This window comes from Aptenodytes forsteri, unplaced genomic scaffold, assembly GCF_000699145.1.
Source record: "Aptenodytes forsteri isolate BGI_AS27 unplaced genomic scaffold, ASM69914v1 Scaffold199, whole genome shotgun sequence".
NCBI classification, from domain to species: domain Eukaryota; kingdom Metazoa; phylum Chordata; class Aves; order Sphenisciformes; family Spheniscidae; genus Aptenodytes; species Aptenodytes forsteri.
Window position 1 is genome coordinate 66,288 of NW_008795921.1, and position 27,762 is coordinate 94,049.

The 27,762-nt window shown below is 48.8% G+C and overlaps 1 protein-coding gene across 1 annotated transcript; it reads right to left on the reverse strand.

Moving 5' to 3' along the window:
- Positions 1 to 400: 400 nt before the first annotated feature.
- Positions 401 to 27,580, reverse strand: ERICH6B (glutamate rich 6B). Its single transcript, XM_019473560.1, has 12 exons — positions 27,220 to 27,580; positions 18,339 to 18,458; positions 11,625 to 11,746; positions 10,612 to 10,878; positions 9,275 to 9,373; positions 8,921 to 9,075; positions 7,333 to 7,397; positions 6,604 to 6,749; positions 4,325 to 4,413; positions 3,870 to 4,022; positions 1,688 to 1,934; positions 401 to 547 (listed from the first exon to the last, which is right to left on the reverse strand). The coding sequence occupies exons 1-12, from the start codon at positions 27,578 to 27,580 to the stop codon at positions 401 to 403; spliced, it is 1,971 nt and encodes a 656-aa protein (XP_019329105.1).
- Positions 27,581 to 27,762: the final 182 nt, after the last annotated feature.

The window sequence follows — 27,762 nt, forward strand, 5'->3', positions numbered from 1 at the left end:
TGCCATCCCCTCTCCACCAGCATGGGTGTCTCTGGCTGAGAGCCAAAGCGGGCTCGTCAGTCACGCTTGGTACAAGTTCCCAAAGTCCAGTTGTTCAGCTGTAGGAAGGAAGCCATCTCCTTCAAAGTACTGCACATTCGGTGTATAACCCCACTGATCATACGATGACTCATCAAGTGCTTTCAAATGAGACGAACTTTGTGTTACAAGGACTTGATGTACAGGAAGATAGGCATTGTGAGCTTGAAAAAAGGAGCTTTATTTTCATCGCCAAGTGACTTATCACCTTCGTGAAGGAAAAGTTGATCTGAAATGCTGATGTAACTGCTTGCTGCAAGTCTTAATATCTTCATTTCAGTATTTCATGCAGATAGAAGATGATGGAACACAAGTAGTGATATCACTGAGAGAGGGGTTGCCAAAAGTATTGCAACATTCTCTGTATTTCGGACAGCAGGCTCCTGAGCTGAATCTCTTTAGACTGAAGGAAGAGCTCCTCTTCGCTTTCTGGCCACTTAAGTAGGTGACTTGTCTCTGGGTCTTTCAACTGCAAAGAGAGCCCGTGCAAAGCGAAGAGCGTTAATGCTGAACCCCCTGAAGGGAGGCTGAGTGGGAGAGCATCCCTTGTAACCCAGCCTTTCACGCTTACCTGTGTAGTGTGTCCAGGGTGCCCTTTCTCTCCATGCCCATGGAGCACACTAACCCTTATGGCTCCCCTTTGGAGGTGATCCTCTTCCAGTGCATGTATAAGGGGAATGAGGAGCTAAACGCACGGCTCTGGCCTCCTTTGGTGGGAGCGGGCTGCCCAGAAGTAGTGGAGCAAGGAAGACGACTTCCTTACCTAACGTAGCAATGGGTCCTGAGAAGTCTGAATTTTGGGGATGGAAGAGCAGGTGCCAATGCTTTATGGTTCCACATGCTGACCTTGGGTTGTTGCCACCTTTCTGAATAGCTACCCAGATGTCTGTTTCCGTTAGCAATATATCTGTGGCCACGTATAGACTGTTGCTGTGAGGGCTGTCAACGTTTGGTTTGTGCCTGCACCAGGGAAGGCAAGTTGAATCCTTTGCCCTGAGGACACAGCCCCTAACCAGGCATGAGCTCCCGGTGATGTGTGACCTGTGTTTCAGAGCTGACCAGTTGTGTTTGCATCCAGCGGAGGACAGGGATGCACACCAGTAGACTGGGACAGTCGCACTGCACTGAGCAGGGCTGAGCCCCGGCCAAAACAGCATTTCTACCTCCAGGGAAGGGTCAGAGGTGGGAAACCTGAGTGACAACAAATACCAAAGGATTTTGGCACTCCTCTCTCCAATTGCTTGTTTCATGTTAAGTGAAATGCTGTTTAGATAAAATCGGGAGCTTTCTGTTTGTATTGACATTTAATATAAATGTTTTGAGAAGAAATAGTGTTTCAGAATGAATTTGTGAGATGTGCTGTTCTTGCCCTTTAGCGACAGCATTTCAATCTTACCTAAATGCTTTCCTGAAAGGGAATTTCATTAAGATTCACACAGGCAGGAAATTTACTTTTGAATGAAACGGTGATTCTTCCACCTGAAAATTTGTGACCAGTCCCATGCAGCAGCCCCAAGCTTTTCTCCACCGGGCGGTTTCCCTGCTGCTGCTCTCCAAGCAGCTGGTAGGCAGGAGCCGGCCAGGCAGGGCTACCACAGCAAGCGCTCACCTTGAGCCGGGACCCCACGTTGAAACGGATGCGATCGCTGCGGCTGGTGAACAATAAATCAATTTGATCCTGAGCCAGGATTTTAATGGTGACGTGGCCGTTCAGTTTCATGGTGACGGACCGGAAAGGAGGGCTGTGAGTGTGGTGGCTGAAGTCATGCCACTTCCAGCGCTTCTGGCTGGATCCTGCCAGGTCCAGGCAGATCCCAGTGCAGGGGTCCAGGGCGGCCCTGGGAACAAACACGAAGCTGGATGAATCCGGAGCAAACAACTCCCCGGTCCCAAATGCCATCTTTTGTCTGCAGTTTGATCAAACTTGTGGTCCCAGAGTCACCGCTGGGATCTGACGCACCAGGCTGAGGACTGGGTTTTCTAATAGTTTTTGTCCTACAGTACAAGCACGCTACAGAAATTGGCTGGCCCCTGGGAGAGCAATGAGTCCCCAACGGGCAGAGAAAATCCTCAGGCGAAGTGTGGGCTCTGTGCGTGTGTGTGTGAGTCCCCCTCTTCCTATTGCACGTCTACATCTTCTGAAAGTCCCTGGACATGGTAACTTCTTTTGCTCTGGCAACCTTTATGCTAAAAACAGGTTTTATGGGCGTGCGTGTGTGGTCGTGTGTGTGTCTGGGTGTGGGAAATGGCCTTGCCAAACTACGAAAGAGAGAAACGCAGCGTGTGTGGGAAAACAGCCCATATTTACAGCGTACAGATAAGAATTGATACTCCCCATCCCAAGGCAGCCTGGGTAGGCAGCTCTGGGTGCTGGAGCATCCCCCCAGCTGTGGCACACGGGGAGTTTTTATCATTCACAACATGTGTTATGTTGAGTTTTTCCTGCCTACGCATGAAGAAGTTGATTCTCACCGGGCTGCGAGAGCAACTCGGCCTCCCCCAGCGTTACCTCGTGCCGCAGCTCAGAAAAAGCAGCAAAAAAAAACCCAGGGAAAAAAAGAATCTAACTTTGCAGCTGTGATGTGCTACAGCGCCAGCCGCATACAAGCCTGAACCGGTCCATATGTGGGACAGACAACCTACCCACAGGCTGTTGGGTTTCTGTTTTTCTCTCAGCAAAGCTATCATATTCTTTTTATAAATATCAGAGCGGTCACTTAGCATTGCCCTTAATTTACAGCTGCTGGGAGAGGCTGGGAGGGTTGTAGCAGCCTGCCCCAGCTCGGCAGCAAGCCGGCGTGTGGCTAATGCTGCTGGGGAGTGTGTGGTCCAGTGGGGCCAGGAGAGCCCCATGTGGGTTCGGCGATGGTTTAGTGCTGCTAGGGATCGCCTCGGTGCTGGGCTGTAAAAACCTGGCTGCTGCATGATGGATGAAAGACCGGCGTGTCTGCAGGCAAATGGTAGGACTGCAGGAGTCTGATGGAAGCGTTAGTGCAAAAGCTATTTAAAATGATTTGTAATAGCCAGTTAGACATTTAAGATGTCTGTTAATTAGTCTCAACACAGGGAGGACTTGTAAAATTGAGATGGGATTTACTGATTCCCCCAGTTCCTAGCTTTCTGAAGGGAAACTTTGGAGACTGGGGGTGGGGTGTCAAAAATTAGTATTTGATGGCTCGAATGCCAGCATTTTTTACTAAAGCCATCAGTCACCTCATATTACAACTTTGACTGCAAGAAATTGATCACCTAAATCATTCTTTAGTGAGTAACACTCACTGGCTGTGAGAAACAAACCAGAAGCAATGTTGACCTCAAGCTAACAGACTCCGGCTACTGCGTCTTCCCCTCGCGTGCAGATAATAAGCCCATGCTTTTCCATCGTGGCCACCTGGGGCTCCACGAGAAGCTGGTAAAGAAGGTGCACCCTCATCCTTGTGCTGTAATGAGGCCAAGCCACCTCCATGGCCGTGTGGCCAACCTTGGCCAAGATCAATCCTCACACTAGGGTCTCCAGACAGGTGTCACTGGCAATTGAAATAGGGTGATCCCCAAGTGCCCTCATGCCATGCATGCTGCCTGCACCTTGCACCTTGGTGCACAACAGGAGAAGCCATCTCTCTGGTGGGCTGCAGCACAGCCCTCCCTCCTTTTCGTGCACTTTCACATAGGAAAAAATAAAACTGGAACAAAAAATGAAGATGCTCTTAGCATGCCTTAAAGCCCTGGGGTGCCACCAGGGCGGGTTGGTGCCGAGCTGGGACCTGGCGTCATCTTTGGCTTGCACTTACCAGAGGTGGCCGTCAGGGTGGAAGCAGACCCCGTGGCCGCGGCTCCCGAAGGCAGCCCTGATCCCCGGGTACCTGCTGTCCTCCAGGATGCAATAGGTGAACAGGGCTTCCTCGGTGAACGTGATGAGAATGGCCACATTGCCTGACGGGTAGCTGAGAAACAGTTAAGGAAAGACGAGCCCATAGAAAGCCCACAGAAAGCATGCTTTGAAAGAAAACCACCATGGGACAGTGTCTGGGGGGAAATGACCCAAGCCTCCACCACCCTTCAGAGAGCCAACCCCAAGGCAACCAGCTCTGTAGGCTGCATTTCCTTGCTAGAGCGGCACGAGTTGCGTAGCCGGCCCAAGAGGCTGAGGCGGGTTACCCCAAGGGAGGAGGGTCATGGTGACCCACCTTGAGGCAGGGCGTTCCCGTGGCTGCCCCCCTACCCGAGCTCCGTTGCTGCCGGATACTAAACCTGACCACTTCCATCTGGGAACAGGAGAAAAAATGTCTGTCCATCAGGATAACGTCGTCTTACAGGCTCAGGAGAGCGGCAGTGCTGCAGGAGCAAAACCGAGGAGCTGAGAGGCAGCGGGGGGCTGGGGCAAGCACTGTGGGGATGCCGGCCCATACACGGGGGATGGGGATGCTCTGCCCCAGGCCTCCCTCTCCCCGCACCGGTACCAACCCCAGAGCACCGGCAAGCCAGACCGTCACACTCTGTGCTTTCCACCTAGCCTTGGTTTTTTTGTGTTTGCTTACTTTTTAATTAAAGACTTTTAAATAGCTGAGGAAAACTCATCCTTCACTTCTGTGTTTTCACATTTCATGTACAAAGCTCAGCTCTTCTTATTTTATGTTATTAGCTGCTCTCTGATGATATAATTTGCCAAGAGCCCTCTTTCCATCAGGCACACGAGTAATTTATCCTGTAATGTACTGACAAGTGAAATAGAAACATTTCTTTGCTAAGGGCTTAGCTCCTGGCATTACAAGGGAGATGGGTTTAATGCTTTCTAATAGGAATAAGCAGCATTACTGCCTGCTTCTCCAGGAAGAACGGAGAGCAGCTTGGAGAGGGGGGAAGCAGGGAGACCTTGCTGTTCCCTTTTAACATCATCGTTAAAAGCAGCAGCTAATTCTCACGTGCAGAAAGAGGCCGTATTCGGGTTTTGTCTGTCGCGGGGACCTGAGGGACTCGTCTGCAGCAGCTCCCAGGCGGAGGCATTTCGTACATGTGAAGTGGCTGACTCCAGCCATAACTGTGGCACTAATTTATAACCTGAAGATGCACATTTTGGCTCTGCGGAATAGCCAAGAATTACTTCCTGGTTATAAGGGATGGAGGGGAACAAAAAAGCAACAAACAGACAATTTTGTTCCTGCTTTCATTTTTCAGGCTTTTTATGAGGCTAAAAAGACAGATGGTCCAAGGCAGGAGGCTTTGCTACCCCTATATTTCGGGAGCGGAGAGCAGTATAATGCGCTTCTATGTCGAAAATAAAAAAGCCAACAAAATCACTGATTGTGTGATAAATCACAGGTAATTTTCTTGCACGCCTGCAGAAACTGCAATGCTTTCTGGTTTGGGAAGGGAGAGGAGACGCAGGGGAGGGAAGAGAAGAACCACACTGCGGGGCGCTGAGCTGGTGCGGGGTCCCACCCAGCCCCTGGCTGATGGGGCAGGCCCCCAGTCTCTGCTTGCCCTCCCGGGGTCACTGGGGCTGGCATGATGGGCTCCGAGGAGCTGCTTCTCATGGCAGCTGGGGTGGAGGGGACACCCTGGTAGTCTTTTCTGGTGGGGACCTCGGTAACCGCTCGTCCCCAGCTGAGGTGCCAGGACCCTCGGGCAGCTCCCATCCCACTGCCAAGGCACTGCTGAGCCACTGCCAGGTTTTGTGCAGCCCTCCATGACCTTTTTTGGTCGGGCCTCTGTGATTTATAAGCCACATGAGCTTGTGCTGGAACATCTCAGGGATCCCTTTCCTTAAGTAGGGACAGAGACCGTGCAATGTACTTTTGCCATTCTCACGAAAATCAGCTCCTTGACCCATAATTGTCTTTCTTTTGGTTGCATCCAGCCTGGTTTTCCAGGGAGAGCTGCCATGTGAGCCCCCCACCCCATCCTTTGCTGGACACAGCGGTGATGTCCCTGCTAATGATTCAAGGCTGCCTGGACCCTGCAAAGCTTTTGCCTGTGCTGTTAAATTGTTGGACTGAGGCTTGGCCTGGGACCAGGAGCACTTCCCCAAGTGATTCCTAGCCAAGGGGCCTGGATCCGTCCCCGCTAGGCAGTTTGGATAGGGCAGCCTGGTTTGGAGGTTGAGCGAGCTGAATGGAATGGAAGTGAGTAGAGCAGGGTCTGAGGCTTCAGTGCAGATGAGGATCACTGACTGATGGTGTTCAGCCTTCAAGCTGCATAGGATGCTCCATAAGTAAAACCCTTTACACACAGTTATCATCCCAGTAAGACCCCAGGGACACCAGACTCAGCTTTCCACCTCAGTCAGCCATGGACACCTGATTAAGTCCATCTTCAAACAGCCACAAGTTGGTATGTCCCATCAACTTAACGCACCCACTGATGATCATTTTAACGTTTTGCTGAATCAGAATCTTCTCCATATCTCATAGGAGATATCTAAATGCGTTTGGACTCTTGCGGGGTATGAGCTGACCTAACATTATACAGCTCTCTACAAGCCCTGCCTGAAAAGCAACAAGAAGAGATCCAACAGGCTATACCCACCTTTAAGTGCTCCGCAACAAAATCCCTGTCCAGCTCCAGTAGGTCTTCTGGAGGTGCGGATGTTGGTTGGTGCTTTTTGAAAGGGGCAGTCTTTGGTCTGACGGTGTATTCATTTTGTTTTGAGAGTCTGAACGAAATTCTGGTCCCTGAAAAAATTTTAGAAGGTTGTTGTTGAGGAAAAGGTGATGGAGCTTTGTTACTCCAAGCCTTGTGTCATGGATGATTTGGAAAGGAGGGGGGATGGAGGGAGGGACTGAGGAGTTTTTGTGTCTTTTGCTTTGTTTGAGGAGAAATAAGTGGAAGGGGAAAATCTAACCTAACTAGGATGGGGTAGGCTCTGTGATGCTGCAGGATGGCTTTCCTAAGAGATGTAAGGGATCTCCTTGCTTAAAACAATGAAGTGTCCAACCCATGAGCAGCTGAGAATTACTCATAGCAAAGGATGGACTAGACATGAACTAGCAAGTCTCTTCCATACCGTCTCCTACTCCTCTCAGCCAGAGGATATATGGCCTGGAGATGACAGACCTTGTAGGCAGAGAATTATGCAGACCTGTGTTTTGAGAAACTATGAAGGTCCCTGGCCACTCGTAATTAGGATTATGGCACCTTTTACTACACAAAGGGCTGCAGTCGCTGCTTCTTCTCTGGGTGTGCTGAAGTTACTGTATGCTTCTGGCTCCAGGTCAAGCCCAGCAATGACAGCAACTCACTAGCAAAGGTACTTACAGGCAGCAAATCTCAGATACTGCTGAAATATTTCCCTGTAGCTCTGAAAACCTCCTTCATCCAACCTAAGATCAAAAAAAAAAAGGGAAGTTAAAAATAAGATCAAATTGTTGGCTAATGACACTACCCACATAATCTAAGGGAAAGAAAAGTATCATGGGATGTTATATCAGGATTCACCTGAAGCAATGCAGATGTCTACATATGAGATTGTCACCATAGATGGCTTTTATAGCCAAAGAAGAGAAATGGGAGATCCATCTCATTACAAGTCTGCTTAATCATGCAGTAGAAACACCTGTTTCCCTGTCCTTCAGTCAAGGGGAGCTGCAGGTGATGGGGGAAGGCATGGGTACGGGCTTGCAGAAGTGAGGTGAGTCCGAACCCTCAGGACATCCTGCCCACACATCTCATCACACACGTGACTGGACGCCCTGCCTCGCTCCACCTGTGTGTCATGCCCCTGACTGTCACTCTGGCCTCTCAAGGCAAAACTCGGCTTGTGTGGCTGTTGGGACCAAGCGCTGTACTCCACGCATGCTGCTGGCTGCCGCAGAGCCAGAAGACAGACCCTACCCAAAAGGCTTAAACCATGTCCTACCTGAAGACCTGAGTGGCACTCAAGCCTCATACTGCCCCTCTGCACCCGAGGGAAATTTCGGTGTGGGCTGTTGCTCCCATGAAGGTATGATGGCACTTACATGTCAGACCCCAAAGGACCAAAACAGTGGGAGAAAAGGGGAAACAGCAATGAAGGATGGATACCTCAGGTGATGCAGCTAGGTCTCTGCCCACCTTGGCAAAGCCAGCGTGCCCCAGCCATGGCCATCCATGGTATGCCCTGGGAACAACACATTCCCAGGGAGCGAAACAGGAACTAGACCCTTCGTGTGCTGCTTGGCAGCCTGGGAGGTGGTTGGGAAGTCACATCCACGTCCACCAAGGCTGCTGGGTGTGGGGATTGAAGCAGCTGCAGTGGAAGGTGTGCAGAGGCTGTGCAACGGGAGTGAGTCCCCAGATGGGGTCAGATGCCTTCAGGGACTCTTGTGAGGGAACAGTTACCTGGGGTTTGGCTTGGGAAAATCTTTTGCCATCTGGGAAAGCATCTGGCCCCATCCCTCTTTCTAGGGAGCTTCCAAATCTGCGAGTGTCAAACCTTCAATGCAAATATTGCAGAGGTGGATCAGCTGATGACTGCTGAGCCCTCAGCTCTAGCTGCTCCTCATCAAGCCCACTAGTGCTTTTCTAAGGGCCCTACAGTGAAGATGAGCTGCATGAGGACCCTCAGGCAAGTATTGCCTTGGCAGCACTGAACTGTCCTGGTCCAACATTAATGCCCTATTCAGCGCTGTTGCCTGCTCAGCACGTCTTGCACAGGGCAGGTGATAGATCCTTCCCGCCAGTGGCACCATCATAGGACTGACATGAGGATGCCTCAATGCTTGTTGGTGCATGTGGGCAGCAGTGCCACAACACCACGAGCAGGTTCCCACCAGCGAAACTTCCTGGGACCAGAATGAAAGGGACCTGGAGATGGGGCTTCTCTCCTCCCGCCAGGGCCTTGGGCCAGTCTCCCGTGGTTCCTTACTGCTGCAGCAGTTTCTCCTTGATGCTGTTCCTCAGCTCAGCTTGGGAAGGGTTGGCACGGGGAATGATGTCCAGCTTTTCCTCTGCTTCATCTTCACTCATCTGCTCTTGGATGACAGCATCAAACACTTCCTTATATCTCCTGCAGCAAAAGAGCTGTGGGGTGCAGCGCCTGTCAGCAGCGGTGAGGCTGGTATGCGGCACCTGGGCGCACTGGAGACCTCCTCACCCTCCAGCTCCTCTGCCCACATCCCTCTCCCCTTCCTTTCTGCCACTGCCATGGGGTGGTCACTCTCCCTTTTGCCAGGAAGAAACTTATGTTACAGGCATGCTCACACGGTACGGGTAGACTCACATTTTCCTGGGGTTGTTCCTTCAGATCCACCGCTGTTGGGATTGGCTTTTCAGGAGCACTGCAAAAGGTGCACTTTGCAGACTCTTCAGTCCAGGTGGTCTCCTCAGAGGACAAAGGAAATTCAGCATCAGCTTCATTAATTTAAAAAAATAAATAAATTGGGCTTAAGTCTAGGCTGTTCCTGTAAAAGCAGCCAAGCCCACTGCATTTAGTGTGACACCAGAACTCCTTTTCAGTACGTATATATATATATATAAAAAATATCAGGAAATGAAGGTTATATTTAATTTTTTGTGCTCCCAAACAAATACAGTTGGCATGTTTATGCTTCCTTCCTAAGAGCTCAATGGAAATTTATAGTTGTTTTTTCATGTGAAATGCGAACAACTTGTTAATTTGGCCTTCTTTTAACATCCTGTGAAGCACTGTGAAAGTGAAAAAAAAAAAGAGAAAAAAAAGGCTTTTAAGCCTTTTTAAAAGGCTTGAAACTTTAAAAACTTTAAAACTTTTAAAACAAGTTTTAAAAAGTAGCTCCTCTCTCTTCTTAAAAAAAAACAGAACCCTGAGAAACTACATTAAAAAACAAGATGCATTCAGTTTTTAAGGCTATCTTGATATGGAGAAACTTCAAGGAAAATGAAAACGTTTGCATTTTGCAAAGGAAAAAAAACCTGTGTTTGCAAAGCATTTGTGATGGAAACATTCATGATTAACTTTCCTCCTTCCTGATAATTGCTCAAAAGTGGCTTAAGTCTGGTTTAGCTTTAAAGGCCTTTTTCCTCTCCGTAGTATTTATAGTAGTTGTCCTGACGCCTTCTACCGTGAGCAGTCATGTCACCTAAAGCCACCCCGTCTTGCCCCAGGTGGCCTTCTGGATGGGTTTTCCTCCTCCATCAGCCAGCTGTGGTCCGGGGCTGGGTGGGCTGGCCGACAGCACAAACCCTGGTGCCTCCAGGACTGATAAATGGCACCCATACATTTTTGCAGCGTGCTCTGGTTTTCTTTGCACGCGTTGCAGGTTTGTGTTGGTCCAGTCACTGCTGCTTATAGAAAAGTTGTGCTCTGCCTACGATCCACATCTACCCTTCTGGTGGTGAGAAGAGTTTTTATCTGTTACTTGTTCCTACCAAAAACCTGCTATTGAAAGAGGAAGGCAAAGACCCTCCAGCTCCGACCAGAATGAAACAGGAAATTTGTAACAGCAACTGAAGGGACTGATTTCACACCCCCTATCACTGCCCCAGGGCTGCGCAGACATGCGCGCCAAGCCGGTGTGGTTCACCAGCAGTGGGCTGGCACTGGGCACACCACACAGCCATTCCAGCCCCAAACCTTACCCTTAAACAAGCAAGGGGTGAAGGCACGGCTGAAACCCTCAGCTGCGCCAGAGGAGCCCCTGGCACTCGCCAGTCCCCAGCTTCAGTCCCCGGAGCGGGCAGCGGCACGGCCATCAGCCAAAAGGCTGGGATGGAAATAGAGACTTCTGCCTTCATGTTTAAGGTGGCTGAGCGCCTTTCCCACTCAGACGAGGAGGTGGTTGATGGCTGCAGTAGCAGCAGGTCTGCCGCTGGTTTTCTCTTGAATTTCTGTTTTGCTTTGTGGGTCTGTGAAACCAGTGGGGTTTTTTCATGCGCATGCATTTTTTTGCCAGGAGACACAGGTCTTCCCACAGCTCAAGAGACACTTTGTGCCTGAGTCACTGACGCCTGCTCTTTTCTCATCAAACGGGTCCTGGTTTTCTGATGGTCAAGCTTAAGTCTCTTAAAGGGGAGAGCCTCTGCCCTTCGGAGCAATTTTTGCTCCACTATCAGAGAAGAGACACTATCTTCCTTTCTCCCTTTGCAGCTGCAGGAGCATCAAACCACCTTCACAGAGCATTTTTCTGGAGGCTAGGTGCCTTTTCTGGAAGGTGTCTCGCCAGAGAGCTGGCAAATCCTGTGCTGCCTGGCTTTAAAGGCTGCAACAAGAAATTACCGGGGTCGGAGAGGAGAGGGAAACATGCTTGGTGCAACCCCATGGCCCCGAGGTGCACCACCGGACAGGGATGAGGAACCTTCCACTGAAGCTGTTCACTTTCTCCTCTGAATTAATTTCACCCTTGCCTCCATTGCCGGAGTGATGCTCAACCTGACTCCTTTTGCCTGCAAATAGCAGCGGCAACTCTCCAGCCTCTTCCCCCAAACAAGGATGCCCCCAGCAGAAAGAAGTGCCCCTTGTTGTTGACCCTGGCACTGACCCCTCCACCGGGCACTGCTGCAAGGTGCTGCTCCCCGGGAAAAAAACACCACCGAAAAAGTGCTCATCATGGTAATTCCTGGTTCTTCTCGCTAACTGGCTGGCTGGGTCTCACCTCGCCCGGGTAGAGGTCAGTCGCAGTCCCATCATCCTCACACTCTCCTCCCATGGACAGCGGCTCCTCATCTGATTCCAGCCTTGGACTCCCTTGGGCAAGCTCAACAGGCTCACACACGGCTTTTTGCAAGGAAGAGTTTCCAGTTAGCTCCTGTTCATTCAAAGTGACAAATCTCACAACTTTGTGTGCAGTGGTTTTCTCAGAGAAAGGCTTCCCCATCCATTGCTTCCCCTTTGCCTCCTCTCCTGGGGCCCCAGGATTTCTGCATGCCTCTTTGTGCCAGGGCCCAGCTTTATCAGGAGAAAGGGCCACCATAACCCTATCCATCTCCCGCTGGTCCCGTACAGTCTGGTGGAGGGGGCAGACACATATACCCCAGCAAGTGGCATCACCCCCACATCTATTTGTGCAAGGGGAGAGGCAGACGTGCTGGTTAGGCCCAATGCCATCCATCCCCAGAAACGCCAACTGATCTCCAGTGCCATTCCAAGAGCTTGGGAAACTGCATTTCTTCCCTCTCCCTGGGACCTGGCACTTCAAATTTGAGAGGGAAAGCTGCTAAATTAGCCTAAACATTGTCCCATACTTTTGAAATATTCATAAATAATCTCAAAATAGCAGTGAGCAGGGAGAGGAGAAGTTTGCTGATGATATTCAGGATGGTTGAGGCAAAGGGCTGACTGTGAGGAGTTGCAGAAAGACCCTCATGGCACTGAATAAAAGGGTAATAAAATCACAGATGAAATCTGATGTAGATAAATGTAAAGGGATGTGCATGGGAAAAGACAATCCTAGCTTTGCATACAAAATAATGGGCTCTGAGCTGGCTATTTCCACTTGGGAGTGAAATCTTCAGGTTATAATAGATAGCTCTATGCAAATGTCAGCTCAACACTCAGTAGCAATCAAAAAAGCAAACAGAAAGCTAGGAATTATTAGGAAAGGAGGAGAGAGCAAAACAGAGGAAATTATTATGCTGCTGTATAAATCCATGGGCTCCCATCTCTTGAATACTGTTGTGCAGTCCTGATTCACCAATCTCAAATACGATACAGAAGAAATAGAAAAGTTACAGAGGAAGGCAACTGAAGATGATCAGAGGTATAAAAGGGCCTCCATTCAGGGAATGACTGAATAGATTAAGACTTTTTATCTTGGAAGAAAAAATGACTGAAGAAATATGACCGAGTTTTATGATGGGAAGAGTGGCGTGACTGGGGAACAGCTGTTCACGTTATTCAGTGCTCTTCAAAGGAAGAGAGTGATCATCAAAGAAAACCATTAAGTGACAAGTTCAAAATAAACAAAAGAGATTTTTAGCTGTGGCACTCCTTGCCATGGAGTGGCAAGTGCCAGTGGATCTTTAAAGTTTGCATTGGTGTCATGGTTTAACCTCAGCCGGCAACTGAACACCACACAGCCGCTCGCTCACTGTTAGTTCAATAGGGTGTAAACTAATCGATGGAAGAAGAATCCATCAAGGGCTATTAAATGCAGAGACGGTGTCTACGGTTCAGGATGTTCCTGAGTCACAGACCACTAGAAGAATGGAGAGTATTCTGGGAAGTATAAACAAATGTTTGCTCTATTTTTGTATTGCTTCCTGAGCATCTGCTGGCTCTCGTTCAGGGCAGGATGCTGGGCCAGGCACACTTTGGGGCTGACCCTTTGCAGTCATCCCTATGTTCTGCATTTCACACCAGGCCATGTCTCCCACTAAGGCAAAGCAGCTTAAATGCAGCCTGAGCTGTCTGGTGCTGCTGCCTGTCACCGTTTCCAACGCAGCCCCCTGCATCACAGAGATAGAGCTGCTTGGTGGCTCTCCAGCCTGAACACACCGGGTGCGATTTTCAGCTTAAAAACCCTTCCACCAAGACCCGTGGGCAGGTGCATCCCCTTTCCCTTTAGCTCCCAAAGTGAAAGCCTCTGTAGGCCAACCACTTCAGAGCACGGACCCCATCTCATGGGATACCCCCACTGTGGAAGACAAAGCAGTGACCTCTGTGGCTGTCGGTGGGAGCCCTGAAGCAGACCTTAGTGACCGAGGGAAAGCACCAAGCCACCTGAGTGCTGACTATCCCCTATGGGCACACTGACATATAGCAAAAGGCACATGCTGCAGAAACCGGTCTCACACCATCTCCTCCCGTTGACGTGTCTGGGACCTGAGGAAGCCTGTCCAGTCCACCTTCTCCTGCATGGACAGCTCTTCTCTGCCGGTCCTCAGCTGGAGGCCAAGTCGTTCTGGAACATGGCTGATAACCAAGGGATGCGCCTCATGCTACATGCAGACCTCTAGCGTGCATCTCACCATGCAGTGGAAATGTGACCTGGTGGTGGCTGTGTCTCAGAACAAGGATGTTTTATGGCAGTCAGCTCACCTTCCCCCAGCCTAACCTGGATCATCTTGGTTTTTATTGTTCCAAGGCATCACTGAAAGAGAGTGGCTCCTGTACTGCTTATGATGCATGGTTATGAACGATGGGAGAGCGAAAAAAAGAAAATGTACAGCAGTGGCTTGAACAGTCAGTCCAAATCTGAGTGATTCACTTGGGTTTTCCCCATGTAAATTAAAAACAAACACTTGGATGCTCTGATGACACAATATATAAGTGCCTTTTCTGGCTGAAAACTCACCACCTTAATGACAGGAACATTTGTGTCCCTGTGCACTTTTCCAAGATTGCCTTAAAAGCCATGTCTTGGCTGTTTACCAGCTGATGGATACAAACTAGGAGCCTCGCTTTGCAACTCCTTTCCAGCTAGAAATGAGAATGAGGGATAGTGGCTATTACAAGGTAATCACACCCTGGGGGGAAATTCCTGAGCTCAAGTATCTCTGTTCCCCAGATCAGGGTAATCTCCTTGTGCTCGACTAGCCATTGGCAAAGCTCGTCAAGCCAGGCTTGTCACCCTCAGCGTTTAGGAGCCTGCCCTATTTCTGGAGGCTGCTGCATCGCCCAGGCAGCCTCGTGTTGACATTGCATGCTCAGTAATGTGAAGGTGAGGCTCATTTTCTGAAAACCTGCCATTTTCACCTATAAAGGCTAATTTAAAGTAAATGTAAGGCCAAATTCTATTCTTATTGACACCTGTGCTATTTTGCAGCAGCTCCGAAGGAGTAATGATGATATACATTGGAACAGGAGGACAATCAGACATCTGTCTGTTCGATTGATCTGCAGGAGAGGGAGCACAAAAGGCTCCATTATACACAGTGAAGCAAATAATCTGACAGTGACTGTTACGGGGGGAAAAAAACCCCACCCATATTTCTTGCCCCTAGATTTCCATTAGGAAGGAGTCCCTGCTGTGTTTGGTTCTGTAGGATAGGGAGGAAGACGAGAGTCTTGAAAGTAGAGGGTGAACTGCAAGCGGGCAAAGGCAGGAAACCCCAGCTCTTAGGGAAACCAGGTGGCTTCCTTGCTCTCCTCGTCTTCCTCTTCCTCTTCCTCTTCCTCTTCCTCTTCCTCCCCTGTTATGGCTGCCCCTCTCACTCCTTCTCCTCCTTGGGGCTCCCAACCCATCACCGGATGGGGGCCCTGCCACCCCCAGGGTGCCCGCCAGCACCGCAGCCAAGCTGATGAGCCAGGGCAAATCGCAGCCCGGTTCCCAGCACGTGGGCTGGCCCCGTCCCGCAGGTGCTGGTTTTTAGCCACGGAAGGGCAGAGCCCGGGCACTCCACTGCCACACGCCTCATGCATGGGCTGCTGGTGCAGCATCGCTGGCGCAGGCTCCTCGCTCCCGCGATGGCTTTTGTGGTGGGTTGACCTTGGCTGGATGGCAGGTGCCCACCAAGCCGCTCTATCACTCCCCTCCTCAGCAGGACGGGGGGGGGGCGGGGGAGAAAATAAGATGGAAAAAACCTTGTGGGTCAAGATAAAGGCAGTTTGTCCATATCCATTCCTGGCTATGTCCCCTCCCAAGATTTTGCCCACCCCCAGTCTACTGGTGAGGGGGGAATGCTGGAGAGACAGCCTTGATGCTGTGCAAGCACTGCTCAGCGGTAGCCAAAACACCGGTGTGTTATCAACACCTTTCTAGCTACCAATACAAAGCACAGCACTATGAGGGCTGCTATGGGGAAAATTAACTCCATCTCAGCCAGACCCAATACAGCCTTATTTTAATGTATTTGCACTGAATAATACATGTTTCTTGTGAAGAAAGGCGGGTATTTCTGTGCAGGGGGAACTTGGCAGCTCTGAATACTGAGCAGCCATTTCCTCAAAGCAGTAGGATTCAACCTGGTAATCAACCCTATTAGCATTAAAAGGAACTGTCTAAATGTCAAGCCAGGTCCAATAAATAAGCACTAACACATTTAGAAGTGGCTTAGAAAGGGGAATTAAAAGTTTTGCTGCTAATTATTTTTCTTATTTTAGATTTTCTGTCAATTTTAGGTCTTCCATTCAAATGAGACAATCATTTGCTGCCAAGATGAAGGAAATGAGATGGCCTGAAAGTTGAGGGTAGACAAAGCTGTTCATACATAATAGAGAGCTAACGGGGACCTCAGCCCCTCTCGCAAGCCCCTGGAAGCACCCTAAGGATGGGGTCAGCAGACCCTTCGGTCAGGAACCCTCCAGCCTCCTGTTACAGCGTGTCCCAGCTCCTCTGATATCTCTTAATCCCACCAGAGTTGGAAAACACCAGGAGATGCTGCAGCTTTTTGTAGGCCACAGCTTCCTCTCTGACTGCAAAGTATCAGAGTGGTGATGGAGAGCCCTAAGAGCCCGCATGTGAACTGGGCTTCTGAAAAATCACGTCGTAGGATGATGTTTTATGAGCAGCAGCCTATATATTGTACTGCAGGACTTGGCCCTTGGCTCAGAGCCGGGGAAACCACTGCCAGAGGAATGTCATTTGGGTTGGATCCCTGCAGTAGCAGCAGGGAGGGCTGGGTCTGGCCGTAAGAGGACAAGGGAGGGGAGGACGGGCTCCTCCGGTGAGCTGAAGGCATGCAGTGTGCTGCTCAGGAGGTGGGTAAGCAGAAGCAGAGAGCGCAGCTTGCTAGAGGTGCATTTTATAAGCAGGTTCAGAAATCAGTGCTGGTTTTAACAACCAGCCCTACTCCTCTGGACCCAGCCACCTCCAGCGCTGCCTGAATGGAAGCGGCTCGCCCACGTCTGGTGCGGTAATGACATATAAATGATACTGATGGCAAAGGCTAATCCACTCTGCCCCATAATGTCCCCAGTCAATCATGCAATATTCTGTTATTGGAAAAACTCATTTTTGCCCCTCCGATGGTAATCAGTGTATGCCCTGAAGTACACGGCTTGATAGCCTGTGTAATTTGCAACCTAGCTAAGTGTAACTGCAAATGTTAATCCTATTTATACAAATGCCTGACAAGCAAAAGTAGGGATGGAGGGATGAGATGCACGGCGGGGGAAGGCGCAGAGCAGGGTTTCCAGGAATTATCCTCCTGCAGATTTCAAGCCACTGCACCCCAGTAATGGGAGACCGAGAGGTTTGGGGTGGGCAAAGGGAGGTAGAACAGGCAGCGGCTCTGCAGTTGTGCCCCTCCGTTTGCCTGGTATCTGTTCTGGGAAATGCTGGAGCAGACCTCACTGCAGAGCATGTCCCCTGCTCCGGGCAGCCACTCTCTACCTAACGAACGTGTATCAAAGCTTGTTGTGAAAATAAAAAACTAAAAAAAAAAAAAAAGAAGAAGAAAAGAAAAGCAAGAATCTCTTCTTTCTGCTGTTTTCCCTTTTCTCCCCAGAATGAATGTTTTTTATCCCAAACAGAAAGGAAGTGCTTTGCAGTCCCAGGTCTTTCTTTCGCAGCCTGATTCCTCTGAGGACTGCAGATATCCAGACAGAAGAAGAAAAGAGGAGTTACCTTCCCTGCACTATTTTGTCACCAAACTTTCAATGAACAACCGGGAGTGTTGTCTTGCCGAGCCTATCTCCTCTGCTCTCTGGAATCAGCTGCTCTTCACTTTGCTGTTTTCATTTTGCAATTTTGCTAAATTTCTTCTCCTCTAAGTTTTGCTTCTAATTTATAGCCACCTCCCCTTTCAATGTCCCTCCCTCTGTTTTTCCACCTTCCCCCCCCGCTCTACCTCTATCCTAATCCCTATTCTTGTTTTCATCTCTTCCCTGGGGTCTGTCCTCCTTAGTTTTTCATTCATACCCCCACAGCTATTGATATTTTTTCCTTCTCTAATCTCATATTACTTGCCCTCTTTCTCAGATTCCCAGTTTTCCTTCTTTCATCCCCTTTCCCAACTGCTTTTCCTCCAAACCACAGGGTTTTCTTGCCTCCTGCAGTCTCTGACATCCCATGCTCACCCAGCTGAGATATGGCAGAACCAAAACCCACTGAAATTGAGGAGGAAGACCATGGGAAGAAGAGGGCTGCAGCCCTTCGGTTGAAGGCTGGTGCTCCCAGGCATCCACTTGGCCCTTTCCTAGAGGCTAACTCTAGTATTCTGACAAAAATGCTCCCAGTTCACATTTCCCTCGTCATTTTTATTATGGCCCTGGATGACTAGACAGGATCACTTGTCCTCCATGGCCACCTAACAGTGCTAATCTCTGATCCACGGCAGCAAAAGGAGGACTTCAAATGCTTTGGTCATTCTTATGAGCAAAATGATCTTTAGTTTAGCCTGGGATTTTCAAAGGACAGCAGATGAGCACCTAGAAAACTCAGATTTATCTCACAGAGGCTGTGATTATTCCAAATATCACATTGTACCTTGCTCACGCAGTCCTGCTTGGTTACTCTCCTCTCCGTCCTTGGCTGCTGCCTCTTCCTCGGTTTCGGCTGTCCCCTTGCTCTCTCCTTCCTCGGTGTCCCTGGAGAGCACCTCCACAGCTGGAGGGAAGAGCAGAATTTCCCGCAGCGTGAGGACATGGTGCCAAAACTGCTTCTGCACCATCGCAGCCTCCGAGGGGTGCCAGGCGGGGTAGGGACCACACGCCCCCCCCTGTGGCCAGCCAGAGTGGAGGAGGGCTAGCTGACCATGATCTGCCTCTGCAAATACCTTACCTGGGCCTTTTGAGAAGGGTGTCCTGCGGGTCAGGAGACCTGTGCAAGCTGCACTGAGGCCCAAGGTCGTTCCTGTAAGTGAAGGCCTGAAGTAGGAGCCTAATATTGTCAACAGCAAGGAACCAGCACCTCCAGCAAGCGATTTGGGGGAGTAGGCACCTAGCTCAGGGGGGATGAGATGGGGACAGAGTTCTCTAGTTACCCACTCCTAAAAGGGCAGGAAGAGGCGTTTCCTCACCTCGCCAGGGTGCAATGAGACCTAAACATGTTAAATAACATATTCTGGGTCAACTGCGCCCTGAAGTGATGCTCAGTTTCTCTACTCGGTTGCTCAATACTGAAAATACCCTCCTAATTGCCTGGTGCAGGACTAAACTGTGGGAGGAAGGGTTATGTATTCAGAGAGGCACCAAATCTGCTCCCATCGCAGGTAGGTACTCAAAACACAGTTGCACTGGTGATGGGTACCTGTGCCTGTGATTGCTCACTCTGCCTATTTCACCGAGGAGGGGGAGGAAGGGAGGTCACTGCTTTGTAACTGCAGGAAAGCCCCAATTTCTAGGAATTCACACCTTTGGGTGACATCTGGCCAAACAAGTCTCTCAGGCCTCGCAGAAGAGAAAGGTTTAATGCCAGCAAGCCTGGGCTTTGCAGGAGCTGTGACCCGCCAATGGCAACGGTCCCATCAGGATAGAAGGGACCCAGTGTCACAGAGACCCAGCCACCCAGCAGCGTTTCCAGCTGTGGATTCCCCTGGCTTTGCTCCCCTCCCAACAGCCCGCAACACCCAGCACCTGCACCCCGGTATGTTACTGCTGGCACCATCCCTTGTCCTGCAGGATTAGTGAAATAGCAGCATTTCACTGGTCTTATTCCAGGTTTAGCTAACCTAAACCAAACACCAAAAAAAACCCCAAACCCAAACCAAGGAAAACCTAGCTTCATGACTATTTAATTAAGAATGATACCTCTGGAAAATATGGTTATAGACTATGCTGACTTTGTTGTGCTTTGTTTTCCTGCTGTTCATCTCTAAGGATGTCTTCCACTTGGGCAAGAAACACGAGGTGCGCTAAGAGCCCACACTCACGCGTGCATGCCAGCGCTTTACCCCACCAACGCATCCGCTCTGCCTGGTTACACTGAGTCTTGTTTGCTTTTTAGAGCAAGGCTGTGACAGCTTGGCCCCGTTGCACATTTCCATACCTGCAGAAGCCCCGACTGTGGCCAAGAGCCCCCATTTGCTGTGGTTCCAGCTGCAGGGTCTAAGGACAGCAGTGAGGATGGGCTGGCAGGGGATGGTAATATCTTTAATTGTATCCATTAATATAAAAGGAAAGGAACAGGTGAACATTTGGGCACATTTGCTGCTTTCTTTCAGACCTGAGAAAGAGTTGGTACAGCCAAGAATGCATTTTCCACCCCAACTGTATACTACAATTGGTCTAATAAAAATGTATTTCATTTGCCTACAAAAATCACTCTTCTGGGCACTTTACAGCCGTAAAGCATGCTGTTTTCTATTCCTGGCTTCCTTTAAAAGGACAGATCTTACTGCTTATATTAGTGAATGCACCAGACACATGTTACAGCCAAGTGAGCACTGCTGTAGGAGTCTTCACATCATAGTTTTCTAGGCTTGATCCTCCACGCGCTTAAGGTGATTTTACACTCATGGTACTCCTGGGACACCCAGGCAGCTGCTTCAGGTTTTCACCAGTTAAAGTAAGATTAGGATCGGGCCCAGGAGACTGTGTGCCTTGCAACAGCCTCCGCGTTGCAGGTGCTTTTACTTCGGTGAGCTCATATCTGTGTTTCCAGAGGACGAGTAGGACTGGGATCCACAACTGGGATGCGTGCAAAACTGATGGTTAGCTATGGGAATGGGCAAGAAAACCCAGATGAAAACAGGCAAAAGCGGTTTAGGATCTGGTTGTGATGCACATGCCAGCAAGTAGCATTTGGTCCTTTTGGCATCCCTGAGACCATGTGCAAAGGGTGGTTCGGTCAAAAAAAGGTGTATCAAAACCAGAACCTTAATGCCGCTCACCTTGGTCTTCTGTGGGCTTAAGGATGCTCCTGCCACCCACAGCCTCTGGGCTCTTCTTCTCCTCTCCTATTACTGAAACAGCCTAAACATCATGTTTTAGTTATAAAGTGAGTTTAGTGGGTGGAAGGGTGGGAGGGGAAGGGGGATTAAATTTACTGCTTCAGTGACTACAGATCTGAAATAAATCTCCGATTCAATGATAGATCAATAACACCAAGATTGGGTTTAAATTATTAATAAACTATGAGAAACGAGGATAATTATTCTATGAGTCACAGCTCTCTAATGCACTGCACATTTTTTCCCCGAGACATCTGCATTAAAGCACGACCTGCTTATCTTTTGGCAGAAAGCTGTAGCCAAGAAGTTAATGCTTTTTGTTTTGCTAGCTAAGCATTTCATAAACCCTTGTGGGCTGAGACAGCCTAGTGACAACATTGTGCTTCTCTCACAGAGAAACCCTTAGGACAGGATCCCCTAAAACATTTAGGTGTCTAATGTGCCCCTGGAAATCAATGTGACTTTGGCCCTCAAACGTCCTTCTGAACCTGGATGGCTGGATATGGAAGAGTTGCATTAGCCTAAAAGGAGATGCTGGCCTTGAAAAGTGACCTTGGATGGTTGCAGAGGCCCGCCTTGCTGGTGGCAAAAAAGGAGGCATAACCTCAGGACTGCAGGAGGCAGGGAGGGGAGGAACGACTTTTGCACATTGCTGGCAGCCTGCAATGACAGCACCATTGAAGCGCTCATAAACTTCAAGTGAAGTTCACTTCAGTCCCTCTCTTTGGGCAGTAAGAGAGGGATTCATCAGCCCGAGGAGGCCTGTTGAGATCAAGAAGCTGAAAACTAAAATATTCCTCCATTCTGGGTTGTGACCATCTCTGTTGACTGAGACAACCCACACTGACACAGCGTGGGCTGGGCTGGAGACGCTGAGAACCGCTGGGCATCCTCCCACCTCAGCAAGTGTCATCCCTCAGCTCCAGCGTCTCACGGCTTAGGGTGGTGACGGAGAGCAAGTCTGACTTCAAGGGGTAGCTCACTGCAAAATCAGCTCATTCCTACACCTTGACAGAGTGGGTTGGGGTCATACGGGCTCAGAGCACTCTTGCCGATGCTCGTCAGCTGCTGGGCCACCAGGCGAGGGGCTGAGCGTGGCCCTGGCATACCCCTGGGCTCTCACTGGTGTCTGACCGGCTCTGTGTAGGGGTCTGAGAGTTTGCCTTTTGCCAGTTTCTACATGAAACCCCTAATAACGTGGGAAGTGAAACAAAGCTGCGTCTAAGGAAAAATGCCATAAGGCATTTTGTGCCGTAATAATAGAAGGGAAACAGAACTTAGGATATTGGTAATGAGAGGCGTTTATCCTAGTCAAAGTGCTTCAACTGAATCAACATTTCTGCCGAACAAAACCTACTTTGTGAGTATTTTTTGTTTTTAGTAAACTGGTGCCAAAAGCCACTTTTTAAAAAACCTCTACAATTCTGAGTACTTGGGATGTCAGACAGGGTTGCTTTAAATGATCTTACCATCCTCCCTGGCAGCCAGGGACGTTTTTGAATAGCTCCACTCTGTCTGGGTCATTTCGTCCTCGATGTCGTGCCTTCTGCTGCAGCAGGAGGCAGGAGAGCCATCTACACGCCATCTGCAAAGAGGTGACACGGGGTAGGATGCTCGTAAGAGGTTCATGGCCAGCGGGGAAGAGGGCTGTGGGGTTTAGGAGCAGGCAAGGTTTCGCAGCTGTTTCCAGTGATTCTTGGTGGCATTATTTTGGGCAGGGAGCACCAGTCACCTTAAATGACTTCTGGCTCAGAAAATGAGAAAAGTTAGGTCTTGCAGCGTGCGGAAGGGAGAGATGTACTTGCAAAGTTAAGGGCAGCAGGGCGCAGAGGGATAACTGGGGCTTTCCAGACCCCCTCCCACTCTCTCTTTTCACCTGCAGTTGTCTGGCAGGGTATGAAATCATTCCCAGCCTACGACACAGAGCTATCAAGGTGTCCAGCTGCTTCTATCTGTGTAACGCAGGGAGAATTTTTTGATTGCCCCTATGATATACTAATTTAAAGATGCCTGTGGGCTTGGCAAATGAAAAAAAGCATGAAAAAAAAAAAAGATGCTGAACAAACTATGATTGGGGCCTGACTTGATCTGATTCAAGGGAAGGAGTGAAGGCCTTTTGATTTTTTTTTTTTGGTTTGTTTATCTGCATTAGTAATTCAACAAGGCCTTTAAACATGACTGCTTTTTTATTGGTTACCTATGAATTTTAAAGGATTCTGGGCACAGCGCACACAAATTAATGCATCTGTGGATGAAAAACCATTGAGGAATAGGGGGAGCAGTGATGCTCTGGTGCCTCCATCATGTGTTTGCTCTCCCAGCTCTGCTGAGGTAGTGCAATGCCATCATCTCAGCCTTACCCATGAGGAGCAGAGCCCAGTAAAGGGCCACGTGCAGGCTAACTGGGCCAGGTATTGAACCCAAATGTCACAGGAGCCCCCGTTCCTGGGACCGGGGGGTTGGCGGGTGACTCGGGCTGCTCCATGGGTCAAGCTGGTGTTTGCTTGAGGACGAGACATGTGCTCAGACTGAGCAACCTGCCTGCCCGTGAGGGGTCTGGGTGCAGCCCCAGTGATGTGTGGGCAGCTGGCTGCATGAACCCCAAATCATGGCCCTTCCCTTAAGGACAGCTCAGGACAGCCCCACGCGGAGCTGGGCTGCTGGGTCCCCTCCAGCTCCTGCAGCAGCAGTTCCGCACCTCGCGGGAAGGCACAAACCTCTCAGATGGGTTGAAAATCTCATTTTTCTTGCATTTGTGTAGTGACTTTCTGTTAGCCTGGAAACCATAAGACCGATTTCCCTTGATATCGCAACAGAGGTTTTACCTCAGACCATAACATTTTCATAATTTGGGGAAGAAATAGAGCCTGCACTCTTTCAGGCTCAAAGTTATGAATTTATAACCCTGTAATGAAAAAAAACCACCTTGCTGCATGTTCGTGTAGCAATACAACAGCCTTCCCTTAAACAGCTGCTTATGTCCATTTCCCTTGGTGCCAAGCGCATGTGGTAACATCTTTAAGGAAAAAAGCTAAAACATCCTTCATATATTCATACAAGGAATGTTATCAATGAACTGAGTGCCATTTAAAGTACACTGCAGAAGAATTTGGTCTTTATTTGTCTCTTGAACAAGCGCCTCTCTCCAATTTCTCTTTTCTCCCTTTTTCTCTGTCTGCAAGGAAGATTAGATATGTCTAACGTTTATATCGGACAGCTGAAAGGAGTGAGCTACATCCCTGGTGGATGTAAATCCATGGTGCTGCAGCAGCATCAGTGGCGTGAAGAGTGGTATTACGCTGATTTACCATGGCTGGGGAATCAGACCTCCCTTTCCTCCCCAGCTGGAAGAGCAGCCTGCAAAGTAAAAATTACACATTGCAGCCGCTTCGAGAGATGCTATACGGGATTTATCAGTCTAACACCAAAAAAAAAAAAAAAATTAAAAAAGCCTCTGCAGAGGCTGGCAGCATCCCTTTCAATACAGCAAATGTTGAGGGGCCCAAAGACAACCACTTGGACAGACATAACTTCCAGTTTATTAATAGCAGGGGGACAGCAGTGGCTGCCAGGCTGTGGATGTCTCAGGCATACTGTAAATCTCCAGTTGTTAGGTGTTCCTGCTGCTCACCCGCGTATGGCATAAATACAGCCTAACGTGACTGAATTATATAGAAAACAGTTACCAATTACTCTCCTTACTTGGATTCCTTCGGCTTAGAGCCAGTGGGCTGAGCTGACGGGGAAGCTGTCGCTGGTGCTGGAGGGGAGAGAAAAGGCTTTCTTTAAAAAAAAAAGATCATCTTTTTGTGTAGAACAGCGGGGTTTTTTTCTTGCCTTGAGATTTCTTGCCATTTCATTATTTTGTATTTCAGATAAAACCTTCCCACCTTAACGAGCAACATTTTTTCCCATCGGTTTTAATGGTATAATAAATTGCGGGAGAGTGAAGAAAATGCTCCCAAAAATGAGCTGTAAAAAAAGTTGCTGGAGACCGAGGGCAGACTTTGCAAAGGAAGAGACAAGAGTTACAAGCTAATTTACTTGGCTTTCAGCTCAGGTTTGATCTGTAAGCAGCTTTTTATAAGCAGTCTCCTTATTTTACTGACTTTTGGGGAGGGCATATTTCCATGTGTGTTTCACCTTTGCTGCTTGTGCCGGTGTGGCTGCACAGGGGCAATGGGGTGAAGGGGACCGGGGCTGCCCCTCTGTGGCATGATGCTACAAGAATGGGGTGGAAACTGGGAATTTTGGCCCCAATACCTCGTACAGGCCGATGAAGTGCCCTGGAGGGTTTGCTGCCAGAGCAGCACCTTTCTCCTCCAGGTTTGCATTAATTCAGTGCCCGCAGGCTGCATGTTTACCTCTGTGTGCGCAGCACAGTAGACCTGGGGTCTGTTGCAGCCCCCACCTACAGGGTTAATTGTACAGCTCAGCTCAGCTCAAACGCTCTATCAGATAAACCACCGCTTATGCAACCTACCTCAGTGCCAACATCCCAAGTGGCGTTATTTCAAAAAAATCAGAGAGGACAGGGGGAGAGCTTTAGGGCATGCAGAAGTCTGGGGAAAGAGCGTGGACATGGAGGCATTTGGGGAGGGCAGTAGGGTGGCAGAGGAGATGGTGGAAAAGAAAATGTCGAAGAGTAAGAGACATGGAAAAAAGAGAGGCATGGCTGTGACAGGGAGCCAGAAAAAGCATCGAAATGAAGGTTACTGCTTAGATTACATAAGCCACTCTTATGAAAGACAAAAAACAATGAAAAGAGATTGAAAAAGGCCAAAGAAGCCCTGTGAATCACTGTACTGTACAAATTCTTGAAGACATATTAACTGTTCACTCTAGGTCCCTAATGAGGCATTCCCATATTTGATTTTCCTTGGTAAATCTGCTTGTGTAATACTAGCCCTCTACTGAAACAGGCTGAAAGAGACTTCATATTTCATCTGAATTTTAAATTGTGGTGTGGAAATCCAACAAGTGATTGCCTGGGATAGCACTGAGCGAGGTTTCTGCATGCATTTGCTTCCAATCACTTGTGGCTATTTCAGATCCACAGCCTCTTGCTGGGGCAGATTTGTCCTCAAGGATGCAGCTCACGTGTATGTCTGCTAAGAATACTTGGTTTCCATGTGGAAAGCTCTTCAAAAATAAACCTTACATGTGCAAACAATCGATTTTTCTCATTCTTGGGACCTGGCAAATTTGCATTGAGAAAAATGCAGAAGTGAGCCCAAAACACTTCTGTTGGCCAACCCCTAAGGAGGACCAATGCATGAATTGTCTAGGAAATAAGTAACCCTTTACTTCAAGGATTAGCCTGGCTTTTTCATGCCGGCTGTGCATTTCTGGCTATGCCAAGGCAGGCTGTGCTAGGGGTTCTCCTGTAGCAAGTGGAATGCATGCTCATAGCGTGTTCAAAGAAGAAATGTGGAAAATGTCCAATCTTTCCTCTAAAAACCTGATTTATACTTGGGATAAGGCCAAGTTGTCCCACTTGGACCCCAGTTTGTGATCCAGTCTCTGTTACAGAAAGCCAGACTCTCCCTATGTAGGGAACCAGCTGCCGTTCCCCACAGCTGTGGTCCCCTTCCAGTGGCTTTTGATGGAGCCACTTGTCCCTTCCTCACCCACTCGCAGGGGACAGCTGTGACCCTGTCCTGCATACAGCCACAAGCCACATCCTGGCCTGCAAGCAGAGGAGATGGGCTGTGTCGCCACAGGCAGCCAGAACAGAAATGGGACAAATTCTTGCCATCCTTAAAAAAGGGCTTTTTTCCCTGTAACTTAGAGGGTTTTCCTTTCCATGGATTAACTACATTTTTGTCCCTGCGATCTGCCTTCGAACATTGGTTGAATTACTTAATGAGCTGTAAAATATTATGAAAAGCAGGGTATATATATAAAAAAAAGATAAACATAGCTTGAGATATCTAATAAGAGAGATAATTGTCTAATGTTAATTTGCTGGCATTTACATGCAACAGAGCAACTCTGCTCCAGACAAAACTAAATCAGTGTTTGGACTCTGAACACCTTGGAATGTCAGAAGTGCTGTCTAAAATGGATGCATGGGTTTTCTGTTTACACTCTATCCTGGCTTCACTCTGCTTCTGTTTAAATTACTGGTAAAATCCCATTTTTTCCAGCCGAGACACTTAGACTAATACCTTGCTGTTGTGATGAGCTCTCTGACAAACTCCATGGTTGGGATTTAGGTCTGGGTGCTGGTGCTCCTTACCATGCTCTCACAGCTTTGCCCAAAACATGGTACAAACCAGCCCCGCGGTCCACATAACTGCAGCCCACGCTGGCAAGCAGGGAAGGGCAGGCACATGTTGCTCCTCAAAATCCATCACCATTTTAGGTGCTAATGCATGGCACTCATATTTACCATATGCAAACAGAAATGCAGAAAATGTCGAGGACAGCTGTCTTATTCTCTCTCCTTCCCTCTAATAGATTGCTGAAAAATACCTGTTAATAGCTTCTCTTTCCTTGAAGTTTCTTCAGAGGTCTTCCAGCAAACTTTGCTATTTTCACTCTGCTTTGTGGGAAAGGATGAGGAGGCCCCTTCAGGCTCTGCATCCCAGACAAGCTCTGTGCTGGTTTTCCTAGTCGTCTCTTTGCTGAAGCGAGCAAGATTAGTCTGCTTAATATAATCTCGTATTCTCTGCTTATTGAAGGCTTCTTTAGAAATCATGTGCTCCTTTTCCAGCCTTTTCACATTTTCCACTGTGAGAGCAGAGCTGGAACCTGATGAACCAGTCCCAGGGGGAAATATTTTTGGTTGGGACTGGTTACTGCCAGACCCTGACAGCTTGTGTCCATTAGACATATCTGCAATGCATTAAGGAGATGAGAATCTTCAGCAACAGGCAAAGTCAATTCATCATTCTGGTAACAAAGAAAGAAAGAAAAGAGAAATCCCATTACTCATTTACTCCTGACGGGCATATTGATTGATGTAGTTAAAATGTTCACACTAAGATAACCTTATTAGATTGAAAATCACTTTCT